Source organism: Aythya marila (assembly GCF_965140915.1).
Source record: "Aythya marila genome assembly, chromosome: 18".
Classification (NCBI taxonomy): Eukaryota; Metazoa; Chordata; class Aves; order Anseriformes; family Anatidae; genus Aythya; species Aythya marila.
Window position 1 is genome coordinate 6,352,553 of NC_139059.1, and position 27,054 is coordinate 6,379,606.

Genomic DNA, 27,054 nt, shown 5'->3' on the forward strand with positions numbered 1-27,054 from the left:
CCGCCCCGCGCAACCGCCGGGGCTGTCCCTCGGCAGCCGCCGTAGCGAGCCCGCCGCAAGGCGGCGGCGGCGGCGGTTCGGAAGGGGGGGGGGAGACCGGGCGTGAGGGGCCGGCTCCGTGAGGGGCTCCCGGGTCGCAGCCGCGCCGCTTCCCTCCGGCCCAGCCCGATGTGAGCCGCCCCGCGGCCGCGGGCAGCGAGCGGGGCCATGAAGAAAGACGTGAGGATCCTGCTGGTGGGAGAACGTGAGTGCGGGAGGGCCCGGCACGGCCTCCTCCGCCCGGCACGGCCCCGGCAGGGGAGCCCCGGCCCTGCGCGGGCCCCGGAGCCTCCCGCTCTGCCCCGCTGAGGGCGACGGGCGTGGGGCTGCGGGGCTGGCGGGGGGCGGCCCCGGAGGGCACCGGGCTGGGGGGTTTGGGCCCGGGGGTGGCACCAAACGCGTCTGTCCGCGGAGGGAGAGAGCGCTCCTGGGGGAGAGGGGCTCCGGGGGGCGGCGGGGGCAGGGGGCAGGGGGCCGGGGGCTAGGAGGGGGCCGTGAGGGGACCGTGAGGGGCCCGAGAGTGCCGAGCCCGGCTCCTGCCGTTAACTTGTGTGACCTTGGGTAAGCGCCGCGTACCGCCTGAGGGAGCGTGGGGCTGCGCTTTTTCATTTGTTTCCAGAGCTGTGTCCTTAAGTTCACATCTGGGTACCCAAATCAGCGGTTAGGCTTTCAAAGGCGCAGCCCCTTGCTGATGGAAGCAGCAACAAGGAGGTTCTGTGTTGTTAGCTTGTGAAGTGCTCTCAAGTTACTCACAAGAAAGGAGCACAAAGTAATCGCTGACTGTTGCTTGTAAAACTACCTAATTATACGAGGAGCAAAGTGCTCCTGACAAAGCTTTCCTGAGAACTGAATGCCTCATATATATTTATAGTATAGTTCGTGCAGTTATTTTGTAGCGTTCGGCTGGCTCTGTCTGCACTGCCTAGAAAGATCCTCTGTGGCTTTAGAGAGGAATCTCTAGGGAGATAATGCTAAACAGGAAGAGTTAACTCGTTGAAGTTTTATTTTTCTAGCTTCACAAGACTTGTTTTATTTAGAAATGCGTTTGTGCATGTAGAACACTCAGCTGCATTCCTCTTCAGAGCACAAATACCTAATCTGCCTTTGCTTTCTTGGGCAATGAGTTGAGGCTACAGATTTTAGACTTACACTTGCCAGGCTGAAGCTAACTCACAGAACATGCTGTTTAAAATTGGACTGAGCCTTTATTGCTTAATTTAAAATTAGTTGGCCTTCTGCTTATACCTGTTGTGCTGGATTTTTTTTTTATATATATAATTGTGGTAAATGGGAAGAAGAACTTGTATAAAATCATTTGAATTAAGAATTTTTAAAGTGTTAGCTGCATGCTTTAGCTGCAGAATGTGTGTTTAAGAAGGGAATGATCTGAAATTAAAAGCAATTAATTTCCATTTTCCTATTCAAAGTAGGCCCCCAGTACTCAACTGGTTGCACCATAGTAACAGAATTTTCTCAGGATGTTACTCATGAAAAAGAAATAAACAAACCTCTTCAAGAAGAAGGGTGTTCCGAGGTCACACTGGGGTGTTCTGAACTGGTTCTGTAGGGTGGCGAAGTACAGGTGGAGCAGGTGCTCAGGTTTTGGCAACTGGGATCGCAGTGTGTCCAACTGAAAATTTCAGGGGTACGGTTCTCTTAACTAATAGCAACATCAGAGATTGTGAGCATCTTTATTTTTAAAAATTTGTAAAGACAGAAGGGAGACATGGACAGGTTTTTCCAATTTGTAAAACCAGTTATATTATTGGTGCTGTTTTGTATGCGTGACTTTTGTATTTAACTTGCTGTTTTAGGCCAATAAATAAATAATCTGGACCATGCAATAACTTGCTGGATGATAGGAGCAGTCTGGCAGGTTCAGACTCTGAAATATCATGGCAAGACCTTTTGTTGTCACGCTGTTCCAAAACAGCTTTTTTCATCCCAAGTGGTCTACATTTTAGATTTAAGGTTGTTTTAGTCCTAGTACCCAGGGTGCAAGCATAAATTTTTAATAGCTGATAATTTTCAGAATACATTCAGCGTGTTACTTTTAAACAGTATGATCTAAAAGGCTTCCATATGTGAGGAAAAAGAGAAGACCGGTTAATCATCACAAAACGCTGTGCTGTTTTCCTCATCCTAGTCAGCCAGTGTTGTTACTTCTAAGGCTATAAACAGAATTGGAAAGACAAATGGCTGACCTAGATTCAAGCAAAATAAACCAAATCTCTCCACCTGAACCTATGTATCTATACAGAAGCACCTCTAGAACACTTTATCAGAAGCTTATACTCAGGGTTTCTGTCCTAACCAGCAATTCATAACCTTCTATTTTCAGTCCTGTTAAATTAATAAAATGATTTTGTATGTTTGCAAAGCCAACATGCTTTGCACCACTTCAGATGAAAGCTGACTTGGTCAGATGCAAAATATGCTCCAGAATTTTGTGTAGTTATTAGATAACTTCTCTTACGTATCAGGAAGGTATTTATCTAAGGAAACAGGAGAGCTTTTAAGTTCTCATTCTGTCAGGATGAAGAATATTAAAAAGTAGCTTGTGCAGGAGGACGCCTGGTAGTGTAAATTCCTGTTTTAACTTGTTTGAGCATCCTTGATGAGAACACAACCATACTGCTGGTAAAAAACTTGCTTCTTACTGCTGTCCAGTTAACGCCACTGAAGAAAATATGTGTCTGTTCTCCCTAAGGAAGGCAAAGGTCTTCCTACCCAGGGTTACTTTTCCCTTGCTTTTCATAGTTTTGTAATAACCACTCTTTAACTTTCTACATTGAAGAGAAACTTTTATTTCTGGATGTCCAAAGGCCCTTTGTTACTATTACTAAAAATAGACTTGGACAAGTTGATGGTACTTTGACTGGATCATCAGCTTAGTAACGCCATTTTCTGCATGAAAACAAATTGGTCTTACAATTTTGTTTCTTCCTTCCATATTCAGACTTGCATACAATTAAATAGGCAAGTGTAAATTACAGTAATGCCAGCAAAATAGCTTCTGTGAATAGAAGAAATTTTTATAGTGTTTTCAGTAGGCACAGTGATACAGGCTCTGACTGATTGCAAGCAACATCTTAGTTGGCAAACCACTTATGCCAGCAAAGATGCTCTGTGTCCAGGATGAAATGATTTTGGTAAATGGTGGGCTGTCAAAACTATACAATGCCAGATAGTACTTGAATCTAAAATTATTGTTTCTATAGAAAGGTGTCAAAAATAAAGCTCTAATAGTCTTTCTAGGCTTTCAAAAGAACAGAAAGTTGACAGGTGAAGGCTTTCAGGAAGGGGGGAACCCCAAGAAAAGTCATTAACTCTTAATTTTAAATGATCACGTTAAAGATTCGCAAACCTAAGAAATCCAACTGCATTATCAGCAGTCATGACTTCATAGGTGAACTGAATTGTATGATTAAATTTAATTGAATATTGGAGGAGAGGTGATTTTTTTCCTATTTAAATTAAGAAAACCATGGCATTAGAATACGTCTGTGTATTGTTTTGTTCTCTTTTTACTTTTTTTTTTTTTTTTTTTTTTTTTTTTTTTTTTTTGTGAGGGACAGAATTTGCATCAAGGAGATTATGCTCTTGCAATTTCAAAGTAGTCCAGCTAGTTTGTGGAGATTTCGTCCACTGATGATAGTGCCACGTCTTCTTGTTCAGCTCTTATCCTCAGTAGTTTGAAGCATAATCATTGTAACAAGAATACTATAAAAATATGTAATTCCTAAATACCTTTCTGTGTGCTTCCTTAGTTTCCAATTGTTGAGCTGTATTTATGCATTTCTAGTTTGTTTTTGATATTTTTTCTTTAAATATTCTATATTAAGGTTAAGACCTGCTAATTCTTTTGCATACGACAGAGTAGGATGTGATTCCCTTCTGGACAATGTAGAAATATGAAATGGAAACAAATCTTTTACTGTAAAAGAATTTGGAGAGAACTACTGTCATCAATACTTAAACAGCATATAAAAAGCCTTTAGCATGACCAGTTGGAAAATGTTTTTAAAATACTTCCCCTTTTAAGATGGGATGCAACTATTAAGTGTAACGTATCCAAATTATCTAATCTCTGTTTTTAATTCTTTTGTAGCCAGAGTTGGGAAGACATCACTAATCATGTCTCTTGTCAGTGAAGAATTTCCAGAAGAGGTAGAACATCCTTATTTGTTTTCTTTAATATTATTTCTTTCCTGTTGTATAATATTTTTTTTTCAGAGAGCAAGTTGTTAGGCTCTGCTTTAAAATAATGCTTCCTATTTACAATAATAAATAAAGTCTAAAACTGCAACAGTGACTTCCGGAAAGTGATTTAGGTTAGTTTGTGTAAAGATTAGGAATTTCAGTTTTATCCAAGTTCCTATCTTGTTTTTCACATGACTTTTACATATACCTGAGTAATGTTAGTTTTCTTAAGTTTTTGAATTTGGTCGTAACTGGCAGCAGTTTCAACATTAGAGACTCATAAATGGGAAGGTGCTGGGTTTGTTTGTTGAAGTACTGTTTTATTTAAAGAGCAAGTGAATTAAAAAATGAATGAGAATGAGGTATCAATAAGTTGTGTTGTATAACTTGTATTTAGCCACTTTTTGTAGCTAAGCAAGACATTGCGTTTATTTCTGTTTTTGAATACTATTTTCCTGGCCGTGTTGTTGTTTTGGTAAAACAACGACAGAAAAAAAAAAAAAAAAAAAGAAAACTCTTACTGCTTTCTACCAGAATAAACGTAAAGCTACTTTCACGTTTTATTCCTTTAAAAAATCAGCTCATAGTTCTCTCAATACTATGAAAAGAACTGAAAAGGCTGCGAATAGCTGAGCTTTTTACATATAAACATTCAAGTTTATTTCTTCTGATCACAAGTCTTAAAATAGGCATCATGTGCTTCTGCTCTTTGAAACTACACTGCGTTGTGCTTAATGCAAATTGGTAGGTTACCACAGTTCATGAGTCAAGATCAGATTGTTAGCATAATTGAATTTGGTTCCCAAGCTTACAGGTAAAGAGGAGCTCTAGTTTCCGTTTGTTCTTAAAATATTCAGGGCCCAATTCTCTGACAGGTTGTTTGTCAATGCATTTAATGAATTCTAGCCTTCTATTCACTTCTCAGCTTCTTCCTTCTGTATAGCATAGTATATTTTTCTAAACTCATCTTGGAAGAAAAACATTACTTTATATATAACACAAAATCTGCATGAATTTACAGAAATAAGTTTAAAAAAAACCCCTGCATCCTAAATAAACTTCAGAAAGAGACGTGTACAGTTCTTGCCCATCCATCACACAGATAAGAGCTGTATAGATCTGTGTTGCAAACATTTCAAACTTTGGAATACTGTTTAATGTACTTGGTATATTCAGTCATCACTCTTGATGAGGATAGAATAGAGGCTGAAGTTTTACAAAGGGCCATTCTTCAGGTGATTGGCTTTCCCCTTTTTCTTTTTTCCACATTTTTCCCCCTCTCTTTCCTCTTCGCCCCCACCCCTTTCAAAAATAAAAAAGACAATAAATAGCTGTGCAGAAAATTTTCATTAAAATTAAGTTGATTCTTCCTGAATGTGGATTAGTGTTCTCTGCAAAAAGGCCAGCAACCATAGCTAACCTACTGTATTTTGCAGAACATAGTTTTTATTACTATAATGTTTTGCTTTGCAGGCTTATTTAAATTTAACATTTAATACTTTGTTAGAAGGAAGGAGGTTCCCAGGTTATGATCACTTAAAAATTGAGACTTATATTTTGTCTGTTGTGTTTGCCTTTTTTTTTTTTTTTTTTAATTGTTACCAACTCACGCACTGTTAGCAGTGGTTGTTCATGTGCTGATTTCAATGGTAGTAGGGTCAGGATATCTTGTGCAAAAATGAAAACAAACATAAATTAAAAAGTATTTAATTTGTCTGTAATGGCATGCTAACTCTGATGTTACTCTCCTGCTAAAGAATATGGAGCCCTTTCTAGTAATTGGTTGAATGTGGTAACCCTGCTGAATGCAAAACTTTTATTTATATGATTTTATTTAAAATAATTTGCAATTCAGATTTTGTTTATAGTTTTCAATACTATAATAGTTCTTCGAAGGTATTTGGATATAGTGGATTTGAGTTTTACTGAACCATTCATTGAATCCCTTAAAAACATTACTTCCTTGCAAAGCAGGAGAAAAGTCCTTGTTCAGTAAGCAGACTATTAAAGAACAAGAAAGTAGCAGTGACTTTCAGAACATCGTTTAAAAAAAAAAAAAAAGCTTGAAGTAGAAATAAGCTAGCCTATTTAAAGCTAACTAATCGGCAGAAATGCAGTAGTACGGCGCTTTTCTGGACAGCTGGATTTTCAGCCATCATCTTTTAAAGGCTTTTTCTTGCTGTTCCTACAACTCAAGGTTCCACCACGTGCTGAAGAAATCACCATTCCAGCTGATGTCACCCCTGAAAGAGTGCCAACCCACATAGTGGATTATTCAGGTAAGGACTATGCAGTATAGCTGCTGTTTGACTGATTTGGTATGGAATTGTTTATCTACTTCAGTAGCCTCTTCAATTGTCACATTGATATGGGACCAAAGCTACATGTAGGAAAAGACTAGTTTAAAGTAACAATTCATTGGATAAAACTAAATCGGATGATGATGGCTGATCCTCCTAATTCAAAGCCTAACAGTATCTGCTGTTGGTACTACCATGAAGGCTACTGTTAGTGATATTCCCGTGAAGTTAGTGTTCTTAGTGTGACAGAGGTATTTACAGGTTCAGACGCAGGTAGGTACTTTCATGGCATTCAAAACTGTTTAGTATTTTTCAGGGAAAAAATTACTAAGATGGAAGAGACTTTACATACCTTAAATTCTGTCTTATAAAATTTTTGAGTTTGGACATTTTATCATTTTGTGTCAGTTTCATGCTTTGTATTTTTGGGTTTTGATACAATGCAATCTCTTTGATCTTACCAAATAGATGTACTAAATAGACTTAGTATCAAGTTATGCTGTCACAAACATATGCAGGTGTTGCACAGCTAGAGAAAAGTCCTTATTCCATGCGTAATGAGAGCCAAGGATTAGGTCACATTAGCAGATTCCTTCCTGTCATCTGTCTCCCAACATTGTTGAGGTAATATCTTCAGTGTGTTCCTTATTTGGAACAAATAATGCTTTTTTTTTTTTAATGAGACTTAGGCTTAAGTTTCTGGAGCGAGTTTCTTTTCTATCGGATCAAATATTTCATAGATTCAGATATATTTTGTGGTAGAAGTTTACATTATAGAACAGGTGGTGCTGCTTACTGTCCTAGGAATGGGCTGTTGATAAATATAGGGGATGCAAACTGTAACTCATTCCAGAGAGAACCCATCTACAAACATAATTATTGCTTTTTTAGAATATCTGCTGAAAAAGCTATAAGCAACAGACTATTTCTGTTTTGTGAATTAATGAATCATTTTCACTGTAGTTATAGTAGAACCACTTTTTAGTGCATTTTATAAAAAGCCATTTAAATAACAAGAGCTTTCACAAGGCTGTCTTACAAGCTTTGTGAAATATCTTAGTTCAGTTTCTTAGGGCTTTCAGTTTCTTCAGAAAAACGTGTAGTATTAATGATTGGCTTGTTCTGTTGAATGCAGAAGCAGAGCAAAGTGATGAGCAGCTTTATCATGAAATATCACAGGTGAGTATTAATGCTTACTAGAAGATTGTTTCTGCTTATGGAGAAACTTTTCCTTTTAATTTTTCTGCTTTAGATGGGCTTTAGTTTGAATTGTAGAAAAAAGGTCTCATGCTGTTTCTTGCTTAGCATTTCATTTAGTTCTGTTTTGTGCCCTTTGCTGTAGTAAACCTTGCTCTAAATAAGAAAATTGGGTACTAGCACTGCTTTGGTGAACTGAGCGTAAGCTTTGTCCTTCCAAGCAAAAGGACAGAACCCAAATATATTTTAATCAGTAGTCCAAGGATTCACTTGTTGTTGTTTAAAGAAAAAAGTTTTAAACTGTTCTTTCAGGCTACAAATTGCTTAAGTGAGTCAGATATATGGCTTTTGACTAATGCTAGAACTGTTCTTTCTCTTCAATGTTATATTGGGTTCCTAATTGTATCTGTTGCTCTAGAGAATGAACAGTGGGATTCAGTGTCTTTCCTTTTTATTTCAGGCAAATGTGATTTGTATAGTATATGCTGTTAACAACAAGAATTCTATCGATAAGGTATGTTAATGTATTTTTATCTAATTATTGCTTGAAATAATATACTAACAATTGAAATAAGTACTAATGTTTGTCATTGTGAAACCTGTTAGATGTTTAAAAGGCATAGGATAGTGTTTAAGGTCAAGTTGTTAAAATGTATCTGTGCATTATCTGTCTTCTGGTCAATTTCGACATTTGGGTTTTCTGTCCTTTTCAGTGATGTTAGGAGTTGCTTATTAATCAACTCCAGTTTTTATTTCTTTTATACTTTTGTGGGTAAATATGTGACTTCTTGGAAAAGTAGCAGTTGTAGTCAAGCTTGTGTACAGTTCAGACTCATATTAAATTTGAAACTGTATTTATCCTGTTTTTGTTTTTTTAACCCCACTTTAGGTAACAAGTCGATGGATTCCTCTCATCAATGAAAGGACAGATAAAGATAGCAGGTGCATAAATAGATGAGAAGTGTGAATTAGGCTGCGCATCAATGGGTGCCAGTGGACAGTGTTGAGGATGTTAATTGTTTAAGAAAATCAAACTCTAAACTTAAAGTTTATATAAGAAGTTCAAGCAACAAGATGTTTAAAGTATATAGGTCTGTTGTATGTTCCAGCAAAGCTGTTTATTTTGAATTTAATAGCCAGCTTTTACCAGGTGTTTTTATATTTGTGGTGATATAACCAGTTTTAACTACATGGTCTTTAAAGTTTTTCTACTGAGGCTGGTTTTGTGTAATAATTAAATGATTATTTACTCTTGTGATTAATAGTGTGTTTCTGAAGTAACAGCAGGCAGTATATTTCTATCTAAATGTATCTTAAATTAGTTACTCAAAACTGCTGTCATCTTATTTTTGCCTACTGGCTGACAGTGATATTTAATTACAGCATGAAAATAATATAATGGCTTCTGCTGTAAAAGTAAAATAGATCTTTCAATCCCTCTTGTTTTTAAAGCTCTTAACTTTTTTGTTTGTTTGTTTTTAGGCTGCCTCTTATATTAGTTGGAAACAAGTCTGATCTAGTGGAATACAGCAGTATGGAAACTATTCTTCCCATTATGAATCAATATACAGAGATAGAAACATGTGTAGAGGTGAGTAACTTTCTGACATTAGAATGAGTACCAAAAAATACATTCTCGCCAAGCACTTTTATGGCAAATTTTAAATAGAAACATAGAAATACTGACTTTTTTGTTGTTCAAAATATGTAATTATTTCAAATAGAATGGTCATTAACATGATGAGTTTGTATATTCTTTAGAGAAGAATACACTATTGTATAATGAAATGTTGCTGGAAGACTTCTAATATTTAGAGCCTCCTCAAATCTTTGCTTTTTAGCAAAATGTTAATGGTTAGCTTTGCATGTCTGGTTAATGTTAAACTAAAAAAATGTCTGCAAAGTACTAAATAGAACGGATCAGTTTGGATATGTCTTTTTAAGCAGATACAGCTTTCTTATTGGTATGACAGCAAATTTGAGTGAGACCTCCTTTATTAATTATTGAACACATATGGGGGCTAGGTGACTTTTTTCCAAAACAGCAGTGTACCCACAAGATGGGGCTAGAACTTTAAAAGCTTGACTCTTTGTTTAGATTTCAGAATAAATCACTGAATAGTTAAGAAACAAGAAAATAAGTGTAAGAATTTCTCTTTCAGTGTTCAGCCAAAAACTTGAAGAATATATCTGAGCTATTCTATTACGCGCAGAAAGCTGTTCTGCATCCTACAGGTCCTCTTTATTGCCCAGAGGAGAAAGAGGTATTTATACATAGATTTAAAAAACAATTTTTTTGGGGGAAAAAGGTAATTGCTTGATTGCTCTTTCCTTTTCAGAAGATTTTGCAATTCTTATTTTCTTCTGTTACCTTTCACCTGCCCTCCCACAGTTGTCACGCATTAGGTTCCAGACCCTGGTTACTGTTTCGTGTTGTGTTAATCCCATCTGTCTTCCTTCTTTATTCAAAACAATTAAGACAGTTTTTTATTTCCCAAATAAATTGCTAGGTAAAATGAGAAGCTTTGGTAATGGCATTAAGTCAACAGTAATATGAAAAAAATCATGTGTTCAATTCCGTTGTCCTTTAGGTACACATTTCACAGTAACTCCATTTATTTCAGGGAATTTACTCCAGACTTATCCTGATTTAAGGGAAAGAACTTTTCTGAGCATCTTGTGAGGCTTTGGAAAAAGGGATCAAAAACATGTAATGTGACTTTTTAAAATATTGTAGGTAGTTAGCTCAGCATATCATGGAAGATAATAGCTTAAAAATATGTATTTTTTTATGGGCTACTAAATAAAAATCTAGAACCTTATTCCCTCCCTTGCATTATTGGGCAGTAGAAAAGTCTTGATCATAAACACTTTGTTAAATAGGGAATGAGAGAATAACTCTATTTTGATTTCTTCCATCAGAATCATCTTTGTGTTAGTAGTGTTGTGATATAATTGTTGTGCTGAAATATTTTTGGTTTTTCAAAACCAATCTCTGTGACCTCTATGAAGAGAAGAGTCCATCACCACTCTAGTTGTTGGGAGAGAATTACCACTGTCTGTTTTCCTTCACTTGGAAGGTATCCCAGCAATTCTTTTGTCGTAGTGGTAGTCCATATGATCAGTGCTTTGCCTTGTAGATGAATGAGCCCTGGGAAGATTTTTCACTCTTTGGTGTTTAAAACCTTCTGAAGCCATAGCTAAAATGGTGAATATAGATAGCATGCTTGTTTAGAAAGAGTTGACTGTAGTTCTAGAGCTTTGCAAGGCACTGGGATAGCCAGGCCTTTTTTTCCACCAAAAAATTTTTGGAGTGGAAAAAAAGTAAAACAAAACATTCCGTTATTTTTAAAGCATTCTATAGCAATAAGAACTTAGTGAACTGATTATTTTTTTTTATTATTTTTATTAATAGTCAAGAATTGCCACCTTCAGCTTGTGAAGAGATTGAGGCTCTTGTAATAATTGAATAGAAATACACTTATTGTGAAATAAGTGTTTTAAATTTATGCATTTAAATTTGCTAGGTCAGGATTTGTTTCCTCTTATATTTTTGTGCTTTTGTGTGTGGATGTCTCAATTCTGAAAACGTAGAATGAAGGCTAGTATTTGATTAAATGCGATCGAACTGCCTCATGTAATTCAGTGTAATCTTTTTATGTTCAAGCCTAGAAAGATACTGAACTTTGTTTTATTCTTTAGATGAAACCTGCCTGTATTAAAGCACTCACTCGCATTTTTAGAATTTCTGATCAGGATAATGACGGGACTCTCAATGATGCAGAGCTCAACTTCTTTCAGGTAACTCTGTTTTGCTTCCCTTTTCACTATGTTTAATGATTAAACTCCTATAATGTTAGAAAAAGTATTTGTTTTACAAGGGATTGTAGTAAAGTGAATCAGGAGGGAATTGGGCCTAAATATTAAGTCTTAATATTATGTCCAGCCTAAAAGAGCAGATATATAAAAACAAAAAGCGTTAATTTTATTTCTAACCACAGTTCAAATTTTAGTTCAAGAGCAAAATGGAAAAAAAAAAAAAACCAACTATTTAAACGTACAAGCCCCAGTGCTTGTTTTTAAAATCAAAATCTAAAATGTTTCTATGCCTTCATTTCCAGTAAGAAATTAGATTGTCCTTTACTAGTTTATCAGAAGCTTCAAGGCTGCATTTTATACAGGACATGACATTTGTTTGTCTTAGTAGCTAGTGGTCCTAACATGCTTTTTTGATTTTTTGTTAGAGAATTTGTTTTAATACACCATTGGCACCTCAAGCTTTGGAAGATGTAAAGAATGTAGTTAGGAAAAACTTGAGTGATGGAGTTGCTGATAATGGATTAACATTAAAAGGTAAGCTGTATTTAACTCCTAACAGATGTGTGTTATAAAGTTGATAATGGTTTTTATGTAAAGAAGCAAGTCTTTGGGAATATGATCTCTACCTTGATTCTTTTAGACAAGAGCTTGATGTAGTGTCAGTATGGTATTAAGGAATGATTAAAGTCAGGAAGAATGGGGGTGGATAAAATAAGGTCTCTTACTCATGGTTGCAGAAGTTTGGAAATCATATATCCAAAATAAGTACAGTGATTCAAGAGCTTCTATCCTAGATAATTTTGTAGCTCCTCTCCAGGCGTACTGGTTGCAACACTTGACAGAGAGGTGTTGTTTCTGACATCGTTTTAACGCTGTATTTTACAGATTTGCTCAGAGCATATGGCAAAAGTGAAAGGAGAAAAAGTGTTTTCTGAGTATCAGTGTAACTGCTTTACTTGTGAAGCTTACATATGTAATAGGACTAGTGAGAAACTGTAAAATGTGGGAATCCTAAGGCATAGCCTTACTAAGCAGTGAAATCTCAGTGTTCGTTAAGCTTGGAAAGTGCTAAACCAAAATCCTACTCACCTATTTTGGTATAGGAAAATTAAAGGCAGTCTTCCATGAGATTGCTCTCCAGGCTTCTTTTTAAGTGTTTTGCTTCCTGTTTTGAGTTGTTGAAAATATTGTTGTCCTTATTTTTATACATCTAAGTTCTTCTAAAGTGCTGGTATTGGCAGAAGCAAACAACGACAAAAACATGTGGGTTGTTTTAAGGAAACAGTTATTTGAAGGACACTTTTACAAATAACATGATTTCTGAACCCTCCATCTAGGTAGATTATTCTGTAACGTCACACAAGTGGTTTAAAATCCAAGTATTTCTTGTTTTCAGTCTGATGCTGATTCTAATAAAAATACTTAGAGCAGATAAAGTCGTTCAGGGCCTTAAGATTTTATCATTTGATTTTAGGTTTTCTTTTTCTACACACACTTTTCATTCAGCGAGGAAGGCATGAAACAACTTGGACTGTTTTACGTCGCTTTGGATACGATGATGACTTAGAGCTTACACCAGAGTACTTGTTTCCTCCGTATGTATCATTTGTTTGAGCTTTCTTACACGTATTTAATTTTTGCTGCTTTAGCGACAGGAGGGAAGGTTTACTGTAAAGTGTTTATTTAAAGCTTATTGTTATATAAATTATCTGCCTTACTTTACAACCTATCAGCCAAAATCTTCATGTGACTGAAAATTACAATGGAAGCACTCTTGTCTCATTGTGCCAGATCACGCATTGCTCTCTCTCTTTTTTTAAGAAAGACATGGCTAAAGAGACTCATAATACAAGACTACAACATGGATCTGAGCAGGTGCTTTATTGTATGTGGCACCAAATCAGAAAAGGCTTGTTAGGATTTTTCTGGCACTGGAGAGCCTTTGAAAATTCCCAAAGTAAAAGATGAGAGATCAAGTAATTCTCTGGCTTTTCCTGAAAAGTGTAACTACATACTTTTCCTTAAAACAAAACACAACCCTGATGACTAAATATCATGTGATATAAAGACAGTCACTCATAATTTTAGAATTCCTAATAAAAAGTATGTACTTTGATCTCTTTAAAGAAATTGTTAAAACTATACGCAAAGGTTAAATACCAAATGTTGTAATTCTAAAATTCTTTATTTTGAATTAAAACATTCTGCATTTTTTAAACTCACTTAACAGTTCTTGTTTGTGTTTGTTTTCAATAAATAGGCTAAAAATTCCTCCAGACTGCACAACAGAATTAAACCATCATGCATACTTGTTTCTTCAAAGCATTTTTGATAAGCATGATTTGGTAAGCGTTTAATTTGAGTGTGTGTGTCCGTCCTTATATTTAAGAGCCTTAGTTTGCAAGCAATTTTGTTATCAGAAAGTGTGTCTTGGTTATTGCCATTTCATTCAGAAACTGGCTATGGCGTAAGACATGGTCAAAACTGGTCTGTTGTTTATAAGGTATTTCTGTCTACATGGAGAAAATGCAAATATAGTTGTACTACCAAAGTCTCTTAAGTAGCCTATATATTTAGTCTTGTTTAAAAATGTCAAAAGAAAGCAAGTTCTGTTTTTTTTTTTTATAGCCAGTTTCTTGAATTTTTCAAGTGTACAGACAAAAAGTACCAATTTAGAATAGATATGAATTAAGTGCTCTTTATGTCTAATACCATATGCTTGTTTTTAGGATAGAGATTGTGCTTTGTCTCCTGATGAATTGAAAGATCTGTTCAAAGTCTTCCCTTATATGCCATGGGGGCCTGATGTTAACAACACTGTTTGTACAAATGAAAGAGGGTGGATTACATACCAAGGGTTTCTCTCTCAGTGGACGTAAGTGTGTTGCATTGAATTATGGTATATGAGAACTTTGCGTATGCTAATGTGTAGATTCCTCTTGAAAATGTGATAGTAACAGTGGAATTTTAATAGTTGAAAATTGACCTAAGCAGTGAAGTTCTTATAACTATCCAGAGGCCTAAATTTCAGATAACTGTTATGTGTTCAGGATTTGACCAAAATTTGTATATGTCTCTGAAACTTGTCAAAACAACAGGAAAATATTTTGACTGTTTCATTGTTCTGTTCTTTTAGAGTTAAGAATAATAGTTGTTAAAGTTGTGAAGAATAATACTGTTTGGTAATAAGGGTTTTTTCCTATTGAAGACATAGAGAATGAGGAGGTTATTCTGAGGGGAAAAAAATGTGATCTAAGTTCATGGGCAGCAGGAAGTACTGCTTTCATAGAGTTTCGCTTGTTAACCACTGTTTACCTCTAGAGTCCTGTGTCCTTCAGTACTGCATAGTATTGAGACTATTACTATCATGTCAGTCTGGAGACAGGCGGAAAAAAATGTTTCAGTACTGCAGAGAATTGGTATTACAGATGCTAACAATTCAGTAACTCCTTTTGCCCCCTCTACTAGACTGACCACATATTTAGATGTACAGCGTTGCCTGGAGTACCTGGGTTATTTAGGCTACTCGATACTTGCAGAACAGGAATCTCAAGCATCAGCAATTACAGGTAATTAAAAATAAATTGATTTGTTATGCTTTAAGAGTTTAAACTTAAATATCTGCTTAAGACTACATTGCTTAAATGTCCTTTTTTCACCTCATTCTCTTTTACTTTCTGCTCAAGACAATCTTTTGTTTTGATATTTTTGATATTTTGTGTGCATTATAAGCTACTTGTCCTTTTATATTAAATGTTTTCATGTACATCCACACGTGCATTTTGTGAAAAATATTTGTATTTTCTCAAAAGTAACAAGAGACAAAAAGATAGACCTTCAGAAAAAACAGACTCAGAGAAATGTTTTCCGATGCAATGTTATTGGAATGAAGGGCTGTGGGAAAAGTGGAGTTCTTCAGGCTCTTCTTGGAAGAAATCTAATAGTAAGGAACCCTTTGCTTATATTCACACATAACTGTTAATTTTACACAACAAAACCCAGTTGACAAGAGTTTTACTGTTTATTACTGAATTTGGAAATTATAGATTTTTTTTTTTTAAGATTAGCAAATAGACAAATTGATACTGCATGCATAATTATTTGTGTATCTTGGATTACAGCTATGCGTGTACTTGCAAAATAAACCACAGATTACTGTAATTTTTTCATTACATTTCATTATTCATTCATTAATAAATGGAGTAAAACAATTATTCAAATCTAACTGAAGGTGAAAGTTGCTGTGATCTAACCTGAAATTCTGCATTTTCAGAGGCAGAGGCAAATACGTGCAGAACACAAATCTTACTATGCCATTAATACAGTCTATGTGTATGGACAGGAAAAATACTTGCTGGTAAGGTTTCCTCATTGTTAATCTTAAAGTTCAGTTAACTACAGAAAATAATCTGCAAACAAATACAAGGAATTTCTGCTTTAATAGTCTCTACTTCCTAAACATAGTTTCTTCTACCACTCCTACCTCCATGTTTTTTCAGGCTGAAATAATTTTTGATTTTAAGATGTTGCTAATACTCTAAACTGAGTATGTTCAGGATCTGTTATTTTTGAAACTTTCACTAAATTTTAAAGAAACCACTCCATTAAACAATTTACCTATTTAGAATATAAGAATCTGTCAGGTGGGATGTTTGGGATGGCTATAGTTAATCTTCGGTGGCTGAAATACTTTCTTCAAAGGCTTTGCTGTACGGTAGTTTTACTTATGATGATATATTTCTTTGTTTTCCAAGAGTCTTCTGCTCTGTAGAATGAATGCCAGTTTCTGTGGGAGTCTAAGACTTTGTGTTAGAAGGAAATGTAACTTTTTATACTGAGGTTGTGATTGCCTGCAGATGTGATGTTAACAGCTCACATATGTTGACTCCATTGGTAAATTTCTCTTCTTTTTCATTAATTCTGCCTATTGTCAGTCCATTAATTCTAAGGATACGTAACAATGAGCTGTAAAAATTGCAAGGAAAAGAAAGTTATAAAATTTAACTGCATAATGGCAAAGTTTTTTCTCTTTTTTCAGCTACATGATGTCAGTGACTCTGAATTTTTAACTGATGCTGAGACCATATGCGATGCTGTCTGCCTGGTATATGATGTCAGTAACCCTAAGTCCTTTGAGTACTGTGCCAGGATTTTTAAGGTTTGTGTATTTTTTAATATATGTGTGTATGTATGTATTCTCATATATAAAGTATATAAATAAAAAAAAGTTCACTGATGAGTATTCATTTTCAATTATTGGTCCCATACGCCATGTTCTAGTGCTTAAAAGACATTTTATTTGTGAGTGCTGGCTATATATGGCTGATGCATTAAAAATGCCATTTTGATATTAATACAAAAGTAAGGTCTACTTGTGTATATATAAAATTTTCTGCTTCTAGAAGTGCTTGACTTCAGTGCAATTAGTATATCTTAATGCTGTTGCAAACAGTTATATTTAGGCTGTTCGAGGTTGGATATAACATATGCCTCTTTAAATTTGCAGCAACACTTCATGGATAGCAGAATACCATGCTTAGTGGTAGCTGCAAAGTCTGACTTGCATGAAGTCAGACAGGAATACAGTATTTCTCCTGCCGAATTCTGCAGAAAACACAAAATGCCTCCACCTCAAGCCTTTACTTGTAATACTGTTGATGTGCCGAGTAAAGATATCTTTGTTAAACTGACAACTATGGCAATGTATCCGTAAGTACTTGAACCATTCTGTTTTTTTCATATTGCATGGATCATGCACAATAGCACTGCTTGTCATTGTTAGCCATGAGGATGGAACTCACCTCACTGAGATTTAGCAACAGAGAGAGACATAAATGACTTTTGTAGAACTTGAAATTATGTCAAATTGAGAAAGCTGGTACAAATCCAATATATAAAAAGGTCAGCTGTCATGGTAACGTATTTTTAAAAGAATACACTATTTCATCCAGCTCATGTTATGTTTTTAGGTATATCTGTCCAATGAATATGTAGGGTTCTGTTCTGTCATTGTTGTGGATGCATCACTCAATATCTCACTATTTATATCTTTATATTTTTAAGATAATTGTGAATAAGTTGTACTGTAATTCTTTATAATAGCTCAACTTTACAGTTGTTTACAAGTAATGACACTCTTGTGAACAACAGTTTCCCCCAAAGCACTGCTTGAAGCTTTTTTTTTTAATTGTTATTATTTTTGGTGTGCTTATTATTGTTTGCTTCAGTCCACAAATCTGATATCTTTTACATTTTTTTAATATGACTTCTGTATAAAAACCTTTTCAACTTCAGATACAATATACTTAAGCTCACGTGCATTTTCACTGCATATCTCACTGTTGCTAAGCTCACTTTGCATCTCTTTTTTTGGTGGGTGGAGCTTTTAATATGATTAACTAGATAAATCTTGCAACAGACGGAGTCTAGTATGACAGCTGACATTTGCTTTAAATTAAACAGAACTAATGTCACTTTCACCCAAAATCTAGGATTTTTTTAATATACTTTTGAAACCAAATTTATTGGATTAGATTTGTAAAGCTTTTGTTTTGTTTTTGTTCTCTTATACTTATTTTTGTAGTGCTGGAATACTGGAAACCACAGAAAGCGTAGCGCTGACCAAATGTCTTGTCATATCAATATTCCCGCTTCTCCCTTAGTTTTTAGAGCATGTGTGTTTTTTAGGGTGGGAAAAGTAGAGGTAACTGTCACTTTGTAAAGCGTGCATTGAAAGTGGTAGACAACGTGGCTTTCTTTACTTTGAAAAAGGGGTGTTATCTATTGCTGTGCAGACATACTCAGACATTCTCATATGTCTTCCTTTCAAACTTAAATTCAGCAAATGTTTTCATTCATGTTTGTACGTTGCTATTAAGATCTACGCATGGGTGATAATGCCAAAATGTACAAGATACAGAACATCTAACCCTAAAATTCTGCACAGCTGTAGTTTTACCCTTGCTTCCCCAGTGTTTTTTTTTTTTTTTCCTCTTCTCCTTACTCATTCAAATGTACCTTTTATTCCTAAATCTCTCTTGGTTGTGGCACAGTCCTAATGTGCACCTGATTATATGAGCAAGATTTCAACTCCTGTCCTTCTGTGTGTTTTCGCAGCCATGCCCGGTTACGCTGTATGTGCGCCTGCAACAGGTGTACATTTTGCATCTGTCAGAACTTCCTCAACTCAGACTTGCTGCAATCTGTAAAGAACAAACTCTTCACTGCAGTTCTTAACAGGTCCTTAACTTTATTTACTAGGTACCAGGTGTGCTTTTAAAATAAAGGTTTTTTTTTTTTTTTTTTTTTTTTGAAAAAGCAGTTGGTAACCTTCTATACTGCAGATTTTTCATTCCATATTCACAAAATAGGCAGATACTTATTTTAATAACTGTCATAAAATTGTCAAACTTTGATCTGTTTAAGGTACTTTTGGTTCTTTTGAGCTTGGTCCAGTTATTTCTCTGAAAAATTGCCAACTTGGTGGTCAATTCTGGCACATTTTGATTGCAAAAATATTGGAGGAATTAGGACTGTTTTTCAGGGAACTGGTAATGGATATCAAGTAATGTATGTAAGTCTGTGTAATGGATCTCACTTGAGATGTAGGTTTGTTTAGCATTGATTAGAGCTAGTGCTTCTTAGTTATCTATTATAAAAAATACTTTCATTTAAATAGTAATGTAGGAAAAGGCACAGCTTGACTCTAACATCACTGTATGACATATTTCATGCTTATAATTGCTGTTGTTTGGTATTTGGGAACTGATAGAATTTCTGGGTGTGTATTATGCCTGGTTTACACAGAAAGTGGGTAAGTTGTATAAAAATCTGGACCTTTTAACATCCAGTTCTTCTGAATAAAATGCAATATGTAAGAAGTGGTAAACGGTTAACCATTTGCATTTGCAGATATTTTGGAAAAAGCAATGGGTAAAGAGAACTGGTTTTCAGCATTGAAAACAGTGCCTATACCTTGCCTCGTGTCTACTGCAGGCTGCTTTTATAAAACACCTTGCTTTTGACACGTGATTCACTAACAGCTCAGCACTTGTCACCTTGACCCAGCAAATGGGAGTTCAAACCGAACAATTTTTGTAGTGTAGTAGTTCTGTCCCTCTTATAGGCTCATAGACTATGATAAACATAGTTATTTGAGGACCGTGGTTAGAATATCCTGGCACATTCTGCATATATTTGGTCTGTGCATATTACTACTTTTTACTGGTTTCAGGTGTAGATGCTCCAAATAAGAGTGGATGTTTCCTTTAAATGTGAGGTATGCATTCATAGGAGGCCTACTGATGTACCCATTGACCTTTGAGCACCTTTGTGAAATATAACTTTAATCCAAGATACAAGCGTTAATCAGAGTGAGAATTTAGAGAAGGGGGAAAAAATCATTAGTTTAAGAAAATACCATGAATATGAGTGAAACTCTTCATACTGCATCTCTTCTCCAGCTGTCACGCCACAGACGAAGATCTCTGCAAAAGAAGTCTCTTCACATATTGTTACTCTAATACTTCATTTGGTGGTCACTACTAAAAAATCTTAACTCCTCATTATCAAGGCTTAAACCGCCTCTAGAGCTCATCCCCATTTTTCAGAATGGTTATGGATTGCTATATTAAGTGTTGTGACATGTTTCTCTCTTGTGTGGGCCTGTGTTTTTTTTGAGTCCTGCATTAGGCATTGTACTTAGTTCCTCTGAGATACTGTCAAGGACTGGAGGCGTTGAAATCTTTGTTTGACAAGCCCTGGGATGCTGTCTTTCCACACCTTGTCGGTAGGCAGTGTGGAATAAACATATGAATATACTGCTGTCTGTAAAGTCCATAATTCAAAGCAAAGAATTCCTTGCAGACTTCTGCACTGACCCTACAGAAAGGAAAAAGTGTTTCCTAGAATTGTTGTTTGCAGTCGTTCAATTAGTTGCTGGGGTTTGTTGCAGGTTTCCAGTAGGCTAATTTCTTCTCAACAACATGCTTCCTAGTTAGCTCTTCAGAGCATATTGCTGCAGGTTATTCACCTTCAGTACGTGGACTTAATGTAGAACTGTATACATAGGAAAGAATATTAGAGCTGAGATATCCGTAAACAACAGAGATTGGCCCCTAATTGTAGACTCAGGAGGGTAGAGGTAGTTCTCTTGTTTAGAAACATTAGCTTCTTAGAAGCATTTTAATGATTTTTGCGTAAAAACAGCACTGGAATGAAAGAGAATTTTCTGATATAGCTACTTTATGTGATTTCTTACTTTGCTTTTACAAGTGCTTACCGTTGGGTCAGAAAGTTTGGCAGAAGTCGGATAACTAATAGGTAAAGGAGGCTTCTTGAGAGTTTGTGTTCTCCTGATCTCTTCCTATTCTGAAGCTCTAGAAGTGAAAGTAGGTAAACTGAAATCTTTCAGATTGGACTCCTTCTTATGCCATTTGTTGCCAAGTAGTGCTTAAACAGTGTTACTAAGGCACAATATAATAGTACATTAGAATATTCCCCACTTAGTACTTAAAGGAAGAACATTGCCTCTATGTAGCTGAAAAAATAATGCCTACCTTTAGTTTCTCTTTTGTGGCAAGCTTCAAAGACTCTCCTGAGGTTTTATAGGCTCTCAGGCAAGTTCAACAAATGTGGAAGTTCAGTTTGGGGATACTTGTGATGGAACAGGATTGTTGGTTTGAACTACCCAGGATCACACTTCATTGGTTCTTTGAGGAAGAAGGCACTGCATTCCAAGCACTGTACATGCATGCATGAGACTCATTACTATGCTGCAGTATTTTTATATTTTTAATTTGTGTTTTGTCTTTTTTTTTTTTCCTTTAGGTGTTCATTTGTATTTGTCTGGCTGGCACTTAATCTCTTCTTATTACATTGTTTTACCTCTTTCTAAAAGCAAGGTTTCTGCGTATGTTGTTCTAACCCTTTCTTTAATTATCAGCTTGGATTTTTGGCTTTATTTTCTTCCCTAACTATAAAGCATGGATTTTAAGTGTGTTTTTCTGTTTTCTTGGTTTAAATTCATTCACTTGCTGCCTTTTGCTTTTATAGTAGTGACACTTTTGTCAGCTGAGTTCATTTCAAAGTGATTGTTATGCATGAGAACTGTGTTGTTCAGTGAGGAAGATTTCTCAGACCATTTCATTTTCTTCCTTCTAAAGTTTTTAAATAACGTGAAATGTAAGTGAATTCTACTTGCATATAAAACGTGGTTGTTTCAGGAATTGTAAGATTTTTTTCTATGAAAACCTTCTGTGAAATTAAAAGTTAAGGCAGTCGTGTAATTTTCCTGTTATAAGGGAAAGTTCTAAGGATGTAGTCCAGGTTTTATTTTTCATCATGTGCTATTCAATCTGATGGCAGAAATCTGTCCCTTGACTTGGGTGTCCCTAATATTTTAGGAGAGTGTAACAACATTCTTCTCACCTGTATTCCTCCTTCTCCAAAATGCTTAGTGCTGCATATCGAGTGGAGTTTTGCAAAGCTTCTTTCCAAATAGATTATATTGAACTGGCATTTTAAATTCTTCTTAGGTTTTGTAGATAATAACATGCACTTGGCGCTTTTCACATTTTAGATAACTAATGCATGGGGAAAACTTCTAACTGCTGGAGTGGTTTGCATCCTAGGAAAATGTGCCTGAAGGAAGCTGCAGCAGCTTGCACATGTTACGTGATGTTTTTGGAATTTAGTTGCTCGTATTTTATTGTTAGAACCTATCATCTGTCAGAGCAGCCTGCTGCTGGCTGACTGTATTAACTTGCCTATAATTTTGGCTTGAGTAACCATGTGACTAGTGTGGCCTCTGCACTGTGCTTTTAAAACGTGTTTGTAGTTCATATGGGATTGTTTTTCAATTTTAATAGTTAAGGTTAAACCTCCCCAGACTTAGGATTTTTCTTCTTCTGACATGGGGAAAAGTGTCAGTATTGGTCCATAACTTGGCAGTTTTCTGTGTGTAACCATGACAGGCATGCTCAGTTAACTTCTTGATAAGTACACGTGGCAAACTTCTTGTGAGTTGTTAAAGCCTGTTAAAGACTGTACAGATCTCAAAGGTACTATTCAACAAGTGACAAGTTATGTGGCTCACTGTTATGGAAGGGCAGATTGAATCTGCCTTCTTTTTTTCCCAAAGTGTGCATTAAAATCTGAATTTTATGCCAGAGGCAAAATTCCTAGACACCTTATATATGTAGAACTAATTATGTGTTTAAATATGCACACCAATCTATTTTAGAAGTTTAAAAGCTAATAAGAATTTCAAATACACCATCATTTATGGAGTCTTAACTACTTGTGTGTGTGTATGTATATGTGCACACATCCGTATACAATTTTTCCACTGGAGAGAATAATTTTTCTAGTTTAGAGTTGGTGAAAGTTTCAGGTACTCTCTTACTATCAGGACGGTAATATTTCTACCACTGGTGAAAATTGGTTCCATAAACACAACTACACTGAAATAAAATTTGAATGTTATTTATTGAAAAGGTAGAATTTTTGTTATGTATTGAGCAAAGTTTATATATTATAGTAACCTTCAAATCAGAAAACCTGTGCCAGAAACAAACATTCAGATTTTTTTTCTTAATAGCAGCTGAACAGTATTAGGGATCAAAGATGTAAAAATGGAATTTAGGACAGCGTAAGGAACACTTAAGAAAGAAGTAGTAGATTTTCTTCCAAGGGTGTAAAGCAATTAAACATCCATAATGTTGTGAATTTCAGTGAGTATTTTGAGCTTTGGATATTTGGACTGAGATCTTCAGAGGGCACTAACTGTGTTAATTCCTTTGAGGTTATAAAACAAATCCCTGCCTTGGTTTAGTTTCTTTCTTCAAATGAAAGAATCTGTAACTAGAAAAGAGATCAGAGTCAATTTACTCTCCCTTTAGACATGAAAAGAGGATTTTATCATGAATGAGAATATATTAATTGTTTTTAAAAGGATGAAGCAAGTTTCTTGAATACCACTGAATATGGACATGTGCAAAAGTCAAAACAAGGCAAATTATAGATAAGAATCAGAAAATGTAGATGAGAGTGCGCTTTACAGGGCAATGCAAAAGCACTCATTTGCAATTTAAACAATGGTTTACCCTTTTAAAGGGATGCTTATTTAAATTATACAAATAGTTGGGCATTGGAATTAACCAAATTAATCTTGAGAGTTGTTAATTATACAAATCTTCACCCAATGGGGCTTGTCACGTAACCTATTAACATCGTGTCACATACAAGTAATTCATTTTACATACAAAGATAAGTGTTATAAATCACAGATTTTAAGACAAGTGTTTTATAATGTTTTACTTAAAAAAAAAAAAAAATACAAAGAATGCTAAAGCTTTTAGTAACAATAAAATACAGTATTGATTTGAATTATCAATGATGATGAGATCATGTCAATTTTAGAGCTGATGTGTTAAGTCATTCCAGTGTTTAGCACAGGTACTCTAGCTCATGCATATGATGCAAGAGTATTGCAGTATCCTGTGGGCACACGAAAATTAATGTTATGGAGATGGAGTAGGAAGAGATTCAGTTTCTTAAGCAGTTTTCCTTGTCCTTAAACTTCATTTATTTCTGTTTTTTTTTCCAACCACTAAGTTTTTAACAACTCCACAAGAATCGGAGGTTAGGTGGGTGAAAATTGTAAATTCTTTGGGGTTTGTTACTTGAGCATATTTGAAACATTATTGTTGAGCCATGCTATGAACTGCAAACTGTGCATGTGTGTAAAAAGGTTAAGACCCTACATAGATGAGTTGGGTGCCATGCTGTTAGCAGACGAGGAGAGCAGTATTATGCAGCAGGTGCACGCCGTCAACTTTGTAGAAGATTCCATCTTCATGGAGTCATCTCTTGGTCCACGTTTACTTGAAGACAGGTAACAGCAGCCAAACTAAGGTGATCTTGCCATTGCCTTATCCCTTTCTTACCCTCAACAACCACTTGACATCTGGTTTGCAGAGGGTTTGTCAAAAGTAGATGCGGAACTAATGCTTGCAGGAATTCATGAATTTGGTCTGTTCAATAACCTACCAAGATATTGTTAAATAAGATTAGGAATTTTTAGCTAGCAGCTGTGTTTTGCTGTTAATACACCAAAGAATTTGTGCCTTTTCTTCAGCATGCAGTATTAAGTACACTGATTATCTATATGGCTTATATTGCTCTTGCAACTGTCTGCTAAATAATATCCTAAACTGTTTTTGTGTATTTTGATAGCAAGTACAATTCCTGCTTTACTAAACAGCTTGTATATGACATCTCTGCAGTTCACACTATCTGAACTTTCTTATGCACTGTGTATGTTTAGGATCTCTGTATGCTCCTTGGATTTAATACTGCTGCAGTTTACACTGAGTAACTCATCATGATAAATACAGGCTAAAATCTGTAGGCTAGTGAAGTTCTTTCATGAGTTCTATCTTAAACAAAAACAAACAAACTCTTTGCTATTATTTAGGAACTTGTGCTTTGAATTATGGCATATAAGATAACTTGTTTTAAATGGTAGCTCCTGCTTTATGGTAAGCTGTCATACTTGAGACTACTTTAAGGATGTCTAGCAGTGTTTAACTGAGCATGCTCACAAACTTTCTGCAGTATTTGGGAGAGTTGGGTCACTGGCTGTCTACTGTCATGCAAAACGTGGCTTCTTATGTCATCCAGTCACTTCATACTGTTCTATCTTCTCGTTTTCTGTTAATGCCATTGTCACTGCCTGTTTCACTAGCACCTTCTCTTAGCTTTCAGCTTGGTATTGGATAACTGTTTCTATTGCTGTTCTTGTGACAGTACTGGGAAGAAAGGGATTTACAAAATTATTCTTTTGATTCTAGCTTTTGGAAAAATATTACTTGCTACTTGTCAGTAAACTTTTTTTGGGGGGTGGAGAAACACAAGTAGATATTTAGTAGGGCTGGAAAACTTTGCAAGGAAAAGTGGAAATATGCAAACTCAAAAAAAAAGTTTTGTTTGCTGTGATGGACTTGTTCTCACTATGGATTATTATTAATTTGCTTGCTATTTATTATTTTTATTTTCTGAACATTTGCTGGTACTCTCAAAGAGGACACACTGCTCTCCCATTCTTCTGCAGTTGTGTGAGCTGTGACTTCCATGGTTCTGCTAATGTGATCATGGCTGCAGATCAAGTCCTAAGCTTTCAAGAAAAATAAAATGACTGTTTAAGTACTCATAAGGCTGAACTGTAAGCTCCTTGCCTGTGACAAGTGTAGTGATGAATTTCCAAAAGCAGAGTAGCTTAGCACAAGTTACCTGATATTCTTGTCCTGAAAATAAATTTTTTTGTGTGTGTGTGTTAAATTTTAGGCATGTGACGCAAGCGGACCTCAAGAGCTCTACATTTTGGCTCCGAGCAAGTTTTGGTGCTACCGTCTTTGCAGTTTTGGGTTTTGCTATGTACAAAGCATTATTAAAGCAACGATGATCTGAGAAGAAGCACATCCGGCCCTACCAAATAAAAATAAACTTTTATGTACATTCTGAATGCTTTAAATTCTGCTAGAACTATTTATATATGCAGAGTTACTTTATTAATATTTGTAATTCATGCATAAGATTATTTTAAATTATAGCTCTAACTACAGTATTGCATAATGCGTGGAAAAAAGAATTGCATCTTAGCCAGTTTAAAATGGCTTAACTTGTGAGGCCAAAAGGGAATTTGTTGTAAATAACCTGTACATATTAAAGCAGTACAACATTGCTCCCCAAGAAGTTATTCAAAATACTGTTCTTAGGTATTTCACCATGGTGACATACTAGTGTATAGATGAAATTCATTTAAATTCATTTTCGATAGAGTAGGTTCAACTCGAGGATCATACTTCCTCAAGGATTGCTTATTTATTTCACTTTCATTTGAAGTGACTTAATCTTTTTGGACTACAAACTACACCAAGCAGAATTTGTGTTTTTCTTTCTAACCTGCTCTTTCAACAACAACAGATTTCCCTACTGTAATATGTGTTTCAAGAAAAAGTCACAGTTGCTGTCCTGGCCTATGATTTTCTACGTTGTATGACCAGTGACATGCTTATCCATCTAATAACTTCTTTTAAAAGGAAAAACAAAGACTTCAGAAACTGCCAGATCAACTTCACATGCTGTGTGTAACAGTTACTCATTTTCCACTACATTGTGTTTTATAACCCTTATGCATCAGATAAGAAAATTTGTATATTATATATGTTAATAATTCAAAAAGTGCTGCTGTTTAATTTCTTACATGTGTCAATCCTGTTAAAAGCTGTGTATAAGATAGAACTGAACTAGTACACAGTACCTATTCTGCTGTAGTATATTAGTTGCATGGTTCACAGTGCATTCTGTAACTGGCTAGAGTTACCTGTAGACACAGCTTTTCTAAGGATCAAATCGAACATTACTTCCTCATAACAAACTTATTTTTCCATTGCTGGCCTTTTCGAGTATTTCAATAAAATAACTGTGTACTGTG

At 35.6% G+C, this 27,054-nt stretch overlaps 1 protein-coding gene across 4 annotated transcripts; it reads left to right on the forward strand.

Moving 5' to 3' along the window:
* Positions 1-69: 69 nt before the first annotated feature.
* Positions 70-27,054, forward strand: RHOT1 (ras homolog family member T1). Of its 4 annotated transcripts, XM_082774723.1 has the most exons (21): positions 70-244; positions 4,151-4,209; positions 6,440-6,521; positions 7,678-7,721; positions 8,200-8,253; positions 8,629-8,681; positions 9,222-9,330; positions 9,902-10,003; positions 11,442-11,540; positions 11,984-12,092; positions 13,033-13,153; positions 13,819-13,903; positions 14,288-14,433; positions 15,027-15,127; positions 15,371-15,501; positions 15,832-15,915; positions 16,597-16,716; positions 17,065-17,267; positions 18,675-18,797; positions 24,310-24,453; positions 25,905-27,054. In XM_082774723.1, the coding sequence occupies exons 1-21, from the start codon at positions 208-210 to the stop codon at positions 26,020-26,022; spliced, it is 2,124 nt and encodes a 707-aa protein (XP_082630849.1). In that variant the 5' UTR covers positions 70-207; the 3' UTR covers positions 26,023-27,054. The 4 variants fall into 4 exon arrangements, with proteins under 4 accessions (XP_082630849.1, XP_082630850.1, XP_082630851.1 ...); XM_082774724.1 differs by lacking the exon at positions 24,310-24,453; XM_082774725.1 differs by lacking the exon at positions 25,905-27,054 and having other exon boundaries at positions 21,387-24,447.

What these genes read in the sequence shown, in the direction of transcription:
- RHOT1 (XM_082774723.1), top strand. Translation starts at nt 208, where the DNA reads ATGAAGAAAGACGTGAGGATCCTGCTGGTGGGAGAAC. An exon ending in CCACATAGTGGATTATTCAG is followed by an intron (nt 6,522 to 7,677) that starts GTAAGGACTATG and finishes TGTTGAATGCAG; the next exon opens with AAGCAGAGCAAAGTGATGAG. An exon ending in CCACGTTTACTTGAAGACAG is followed by an intron (nt 24,454 to 25,904) that starts GTAACAGCAGCC and finishes GTTAAATTTTAG; the next exon opens with GCATGTGACGCAAGCGGACC.